Source organism: Lathyrus oleraceus, chromosome 1 (assembly GCF_024323335.1).
Source record: "Lathyrus oleraceus cultivar Zhongwan6 chromosome 1, CAAS_Psat_ZW6_1.0, whole genome shotgun sequence".
Classification (NCBI taxonomy): Eukaryota; Viridiplantae; Streptophyta; class Magnoliopsida; order Fabales; family Fabaceae; genus Lathyrus; species Lathyrus oleraceus.
The window spans coordinates 389,053,513-389,060,573 of record NC_066579.1 but is presented as its reverse complement, the minus strand read 5'-3'; the positions used below and the strand labels follow the sequence as shown (position 1 = coordinate 389,060,573).

At 34.3% G+C, this 7,061-nt stretch overlaps 1 protein-coding gene across 1 annotated transcript; it reads right to left on the bottom strand.

Annotated features, from left to right (window-relative positions):
• Positions 1-303: 303 nt before the first annotated feature.
• On the bottom strand, positions 304-6,561 carry LOC127073524 (topless-related protein 2). Its single transcript, XM_051014696.1, has 24 exons — positions 6,225-6,561; positions 5,968-6,147; positions 5,581-5,694; positions 5,315-5,473; positions 4,967-5,132; positions 4,732-4,864; positions 4,480-4,605; positions 4,134-4,400; positions 3,938-4,047; positions 3,773-3,836; positions 3,624-3,697; positions 3,440-3,535; positions 3,248-3,340; positions 3,025-3,152; positions 2,698-2,935; positions 2,443-2,583; positions 2,270-2,341; positions 2,056-2,166; positions 1,753-1,929; positions 1,538-1,666; positions 1,349-1,444; positions 1,021-1,206; positions 760-935; positions 304-531 (listed from the first exon to the last, which is right to left on the bottom strand). The coding sequence occupies exons 1-24, from the start codon at positions 6,302-6,304 to the stop codon at positions 375-377; spliced, it is 3,273 nt and encodes a 1,090-aa protein (XP_050870653.1). The 5' UTR covers positions 6,305-6,561; the 3' UTR covers positions 304-374.
• Positions 6,562-7,061: the final 500 nt, after the last annotated feature.

Here is a 7,061-nt window from a genome sequence, read left to right as displayed (position 1 = left end):
TGATTTATCGTATACGAGAATATAGAATTTTCTCATAGTGAATTATAGTTTACTCTTTTCTCTCCTATAAAAAGAACACCTTTTTATTTATATAAAGATACAATTGAATGCCAAATAATCTGAAATTAAAAAATATTCCAATTGAATGCCAAAAATTTGAAGTTAAAAAATTCCAAATGAGACACATAATAATATGAAATGAAGGTGTAATATAATAATAATAATAATAATAATAATAATAATAATAATAATAATAATAATAATATTAATATCAAGTTGTTAAAGTAAAAAAAGTCTAAAATACTAAAGCCTGACAAGAGTTTAATAACTCAATAATAATTGAAATTAAATACTAAAATGATGCAAATGAATAATCACATGATATCCATTTGAACAACAGGCACTTTCTGTCCCAACCATACTGCAGAGTCGGTAGGTTCTATAATCTTAACATACCCATCCGACAGTCCAATTGCAAACTGATATGGATTTTGTGGATGTGCTGCTACAACAAGAGGGTACACATTTTGGCTGCACAAAATAAACAAACATTTAACTATTATTATTTTTCTGAAAATATCATGTAAGAAAATTTATGTCAACTTCTATTAGCATATTTCATCCCAAAATTCTAAGCATTTTGGCCAAAAAAACCTGAGACCTTCGGAGGAACATCTGAGCCTGTGCATGGCGGTTCCAAGCATGTGACTCAATATAAAGAAACTAAATACGTTTAAGCACATGTAATTGTTGACAAACCTGTCTAATGGGTTCTGATATAGGTATGCAGACGAACCGATACGAGATCTTAGTTGGAGGCTATCTGCATCAAATATTCCAATGTTTCCATCTATAAAAGTAGCATAAACTAGTTGTCCATTGCAGGAGTATGCTGCAGAGGTTATGGCACTAGACAACCCGTCTCGCGGAAGCCACTGTTACATACAAACATCAATGTGTCACTAATTCGCAGAAGTGGTTGGTGCGAAAGGTGCGCGAGTGTCTTAAATATGTTGTTACCTGACAAATTAGTTCCATTTCTGAAGCATCATATATTGCTATCTGTGTCTCATGGCACACCAGCAACTTCACTTCATCAACGTGAAACTGAACTTTAGTCTCACCAGCAACTGCATTTCTACCACCTGGTATTTGGATTGACACTGATTTCTTGTTAACCCATGTGCTCATGCACCATGACGAAAGCTACAAATACATCAAACGTATATTCCGTTTTACGATCAAACTTCGCAGTTTTCATAACAGTATAATCGAAATCCACTATGCTATAGCGCTGCTATTTGACAACACTGACTAATATATTTACATAAGTCGCGTTTAAACATACCTCTCCATCAGCGCTCGAAGAAACCATTGTATCCAGTCGACGCGAAAAAACTATACCAGTAATGTACATTTGATGACCCTTCAATATAGATATAAGCTGAAAAGCGAAGAGGTTCAAATCATTATATATATGATTATTGAAAATGTGTAACTATAAACTTTGGATCTCCTTAATTTATAAATTTATTACCTCATGGTACCGAATATTGAATACATGAATCTCCGAATCTTCCCTTCCGATTATGACAGTGTTATTGTCTTCAGGATTAAACGCGAGAAATGTTGCAGCTGGTGGAGGTTGCATAAAACTAATCATAACCTGAAAAATTCAACAATAGTTCGTCACGAAACTCATAAACAATGAGATGAAACCGAATAAATTATTCACGAATAACGAAAGCTCACTCTAAACGATATTAAGTTGAACAACGAAATAAGTCCGCCACATGCAGAAACGCCATAGGCATCATTCCTTGAGATGTCTATACATGGAATTGCCAAATCAGAGTCGTTTGGGACATCATGAGTTAGAAGAAAGCCACTAGACGGCCGATACTCTTTAGGAACAAATCTTGCAGTCGCCTTTAAAACAAACACAAGAAAACTCAGTAATGTTCTAAACATAACATAACACAACACATTGATATACAAATGACAGAAACTTTGGTACAAAAGAAAAATGCATGTCTGCATTTTCTGTATACACACCATTCCCATAGGATTCAATGCATTAGGGATCCATTTCCACAGCTTCTGAATCCCTTTCGAACCAAGTGCTAGAAGAGCGTCTCCGTTATTTGAATAACGAAGACGAACAACCTTGGTAAAAGATAAAACTTCATCATCAAGAAATTATTGGCACAAAAACTGAGATATATTAATCAAGCATCTCTTGCAATAAAGGAAAGGTTGCATTGAATACCTTGTTATCCGGACCCATATTCTCCGGTATAGTAACGATTCGATACTGAACAGGATGAAAGATTAATCCGTTCTACAATAGATAAATAACAAAATGGATATCTTGTGTGTTAGATTCATGCTAGTATATATATTCTTGCTAGTGAAGATGGTAAGTTATAGACAGATACAAACATTTGCGTATCGTTGTATATATGCTTCAATGTCCCTTAAGTATTTGAGACTATCGGCGTTAGCGAGGATTTTAAAACCACCATCCTCTGTCGTAACAGCAAGCAGATTTCCCTCCCGATTGAATTTCAAGCGAGGTAGACTCTGACACAAGGCATCAACCACGTCAACGATTTTTCACAATCTATTGCATTCGATTATTGAACATCATCAATGTTTAATGGTAAAACGGAAACTATAAGGACTACATATACTTACAGGAAGACCACCCTCGGCGTCTGTACAAGTCAGAACATCGAGTCTATCCATATCCCAAAACTTAATCTGGTTATCTACACCAACAGCCAAAAACCGATTCTTCACAACGTCGAATTGCACTATACCCGCAGTTTCGTTTCTAAATCCCGAATATTTTTTTTCAATTGCTCCTTCATCTTCATTCCACTCAACTAGGAAACACTCTCCGTCTTCGTTACTTGTTCCACAAGAAAACAATCTACACATCCAAAACTCACATGATAAAAACTTACATAGGGTTAAACAAAAAGCGAAAAGTATAATCTTGATCATTCCTCATTTTCTTACCTATTTCCATCGGCATTATACATCAGTTTCGTGCAATACTGTCCCGGAGTGTCGTATTCCAGCTGGAAGTTCTTGTCATAATACACCCAAGCACGAATTTTCCCCTCAACTGAAGTTGATAATATAAACTGCAAGAACATGATATCATAACAACCTTGTCAACCATTCACTATACCGTATTCAACGAAAAAGAACCGAATAAACAGCGACAGAAGAATTTAACCTGGATATTTTCCTTCGCGTGAGGAAGAACTGAATGAACAGGTGCTCCGTGACCTTCGAAGATATAAATCATATGTCCATCCAAATCCCATACCTGCATGTATCACTCTTCAATTAGTAAAAATTCAAGTTACATTCAAATAATAGCTGCATAAAAATAAAACCTATTATGGACTAGACACTTTTCTGTCACCTTAATTAACATATCATCGCCACAAGTTACCATACATAGTTGACTGTTTGGATATGAAAATGACAAGTCATTAACACTACCATCATGAGCATCAATCTGTAAGAATGAAACAAAGACGCCATTGATCATGGATTGCAAATAAAATTGTTATTCGATTCGTATAAAAAGTCTGATATGAAAATACCTCCAAATGCTCTTGTAGACCATTAGGAATGTTATAGCTATACAAATGAACCAAATGGTTTGCATAAGCAATCCCTGAAATGAAAAGAAATATATATTATAAGCTAGTTATCAAGCAACAGAATAGAAAAATATTATTACAATATTTACCAAGTAAACCCGCACTCGGGCTCCATGCTACCCGATTGACAGACGATTCTTTCAAATTCAACATCTGTACAAAAGACCGCGTTAATTTATTTTTGTATAGAGTATTCTTTGAACAGATATGCATGATCCATATGCAATTATGAAGTTGAATAATTCGAAATAAACCTGAAATTGGACCGAACAATTAGAAATGTTCCATATTTTGAAAGGCTTTGATATCAGTCTCTCTCTCAGACTTGCTTCCCAAAGTGAAACTTCACCGTTTGCGCTACCGACTGTTTCAATGAAATTCTCTAGGTTAGCAGAAAGACTAATTAAGTTTCTGCGTAATATAAAAATGATGTTGATTATTTTAACCTACCAGCTAGTATTGAATGAATGAAAGGATGAAACTCCATGCTTGTCACATTGGATCCCTGATGTAACTTACAAACAACGGTTCTTGGAAGTTGATCGAACAACGGATTCACTGGTGTAGGTTCAAAGGTATATGGGGCCTGCACAAGCTCGCGTGCTTCTTCAACAGCTTGTGAAGACGGGATCGGTCTCATTTCTTGATCAATGTCGTTACTTTGATCATCCATTGGTTCAAGAGTATTCGGCATTTCTGAATGCCTTGAAACGGAGACTGCAAAAATTTGACAATAGAAAGATTATAATAGTTCTTCAGCTACTACAGTCATTATATCAGTGTAAAACTATTTTACATTGACACGGTGCATCTTCAACTGCCTGTGACAACGGGATCGGTCTCATTTCTTGATCAAGATCATTACTTTGATGATCCATCGGTTCAAGAGTATTTGGAGTTTCTGAATGCATCGAAACGGAGACTGCAAGAAATTGACAATAGACAGATTATAATAGTTCTTAAGGCATACGTTAGTGTAAAACTATTTTACATTGACACGGTGTATCTCTATTAAGCTTTATGCGACAAAAAACTGACGAAAATATACCTTGAATTGAAGGACCAGGCAATGAGGAAGCTTCGATCTCAGCAGGTGATTGAGAAGACGGCGAAGGATTTGCATTCACCGGCAATGTTGTAACAGCATTAGGAGTAGGAACTGCAATGGTAGGCGAAAGTGGCTGCACAAAAATTAAGTACTAATAGTAATAAGTTGAAATGCAACAAGCAAATAACAGTTTTATCAATGAACATGAAAATAAACAGAAAAACTAAGTTCGTACCGCAACTACATAAGAGGGATAATTTGCAGCATCTGCAGCAGGAGGAATAGCCAAAGTAGGCGTGCGAGATCGTTTTCGAGGCGAAGAACAATTATGGTCAATCAACAAAGTTTTGATGACTGGATCGCGTTTTGGATTCTTGCACAGCTGATGCTGCCAATTCAAACTGGATAGAGAACAAGGAAAAAACTTTAAGTTTGAATAATAAAAAGATACTACAGGCGAAAATGTAGGCACAATTGACCGAACTGCGTGATCAAATCTCAAACTCGTGTTTATCTGTTTGTGTTTTTCGTATCTGTTTACTTTTGAACCGAAGTTTTTGTACTAACAAAAAACTTTATATACCCTTGATTAACCAGGTGTCGCAAGCGCGATGACGAGAACGAAGGAAACATAAGCTTATCTCTGAAGATGGGATTAGCTTGAATCAATTTCTTGAGCTCAGACATCAATATGACTCGAGACGAATTTGTATCGCCATACGACGCTAACTGTTCATTCTCCCTGCATTTAAACATAATCCAGATTAAAAATGCAACCAAATTTTAACATCTCTTCAATCAATCCATAGTCAATAATATCATTGAAAAAAATTGAAAGCAGACATTTACCTAATGTTGTCAAAGGTAATAAGATGTGCTATCTCCTTGTACAAATCTTCATCAAGTCTTGAAAAGATTTTCAAATCTTTCACCAAAATATTAACAGCCGACATTTTGTCATTCCTGAACACAAATTAAGATCATTTAATCATAATAAAAACAACACCACTTCATTAAATTTTCCGCGATTCTCCATAATATTAAGGTTTAAATCGAGTTCTACGATTGTGATCTAGGTGATCTAGGTGATCTAGGTCACAGCACAAAAGTTTTTAATGCTGTCGAAACCACTAAGGAATTTCGATTGAGTCTGCATTTGACTACGATTCTCAGCAATATGAACTATCGGACGCGACCACAATCGCTATTTAAAATGATAAAGATAAAGATCAGTACCTGTCCAAGGCTTCAAAATACTTTTGCTTCCTGATCTCGAAGAACATCTTCATGGTATATCGATTTTCGGTGATGTTTGTAAAGCCTTCGAGGTACTTCTCAGTTTCATCCCAATCTCCAGCAAGAATTTTCTCTTCAAAATACTTCACGTTGAAGAAGAGACCGGTTTCTGATTCCATCCTAAAAAACACCAACATGTTTCAATCTCAATTAATCAATCATTAAAAAACTAAAACTAAAACACAAAAAGTGTTTACTTGTGCATTGTTTCCTTCAAGTTCTCGTCGTCGAGATATTGGATTACGAGTAGCATCATTTCCTTCTTCATAGATGACATATTTCTAGCTTCAACTGATGAGAATCAAAAGACTCTCTCAGAGAGAAAAAGGATGAATGAGTTGAAAATTTAATATCTTTTTGTTACTGATGACTTTATATGCAATGTAGCTAGAGCTAGGAGATAAAAACGACAACGTTTTTGGATGTGTAAATGAAGTAACTGTGATAATGAAAATGAGGAAGAAAAAAAGGTGACAGAAGAGAGAGAAGTTCCTGTTTTTCGAGATTTGTTCGTAAAGTGTTTTTTTCCGTGTTCTTTGCATGGTTTTATCATCGTACTTGAACAAAAGACTATAAGTAACTGCACTTATCATATTGAAAAAGCAAAAGAAAATAAAACAACGTCTCTTTTTCTTTTTTTAATTAAAATAAAACAGTAGCTGTATACCACGTCATTTTCACGAGCATTCGGGGAAAGAAAATTATTTTATATGTTTATCGATCGGTTTCCTATTAAGTTTGTTGACTTTAATACCATTTTTTAAACGATAATTAATTATGTTAATTTTAGTGATAAAATGAATTTTTTTTATTGCATTTTTTTATTACTATTGGTTCTTGAAAAAGTTGAAAAATAATAAATAGTTGAAATATTAAGTATTTTTTACTTTTATATTATTCTTTTAAGATGATATTTAAATATGTATATTTCAGAAATAAAATGAATTTATTTATGTATTTATTAATTTTTTTTAAAAAGCCAAAAATATATATATATATATATATATATATATATATATATATATATATATATA

Bases quoted from the DNA above. Each gene is read 5' to 3' on its own strand.
- LOC127073524 (XM_051014696.1), bottom strand. From the start codon at position 6,304: ATGTCATCTATGAAGAAGGAAATGATGCTACTCGTAATCCAATATCTC. The intron at 4,865-4,966 runs GTACGAACTTAG...ATTTTTGTGCAG, and splicing joins ATCCCTCTTATGTAGTTGCG to CCACTTTCGCCTACCATTGC. The intron at 4,401-4,479 runs GTAAAATAGTTT...AAATTTTTGCAG, and splicing joins TGAAGATGCACCGTGTCAAT to TCTCCGTTTCAAGGCATTCA.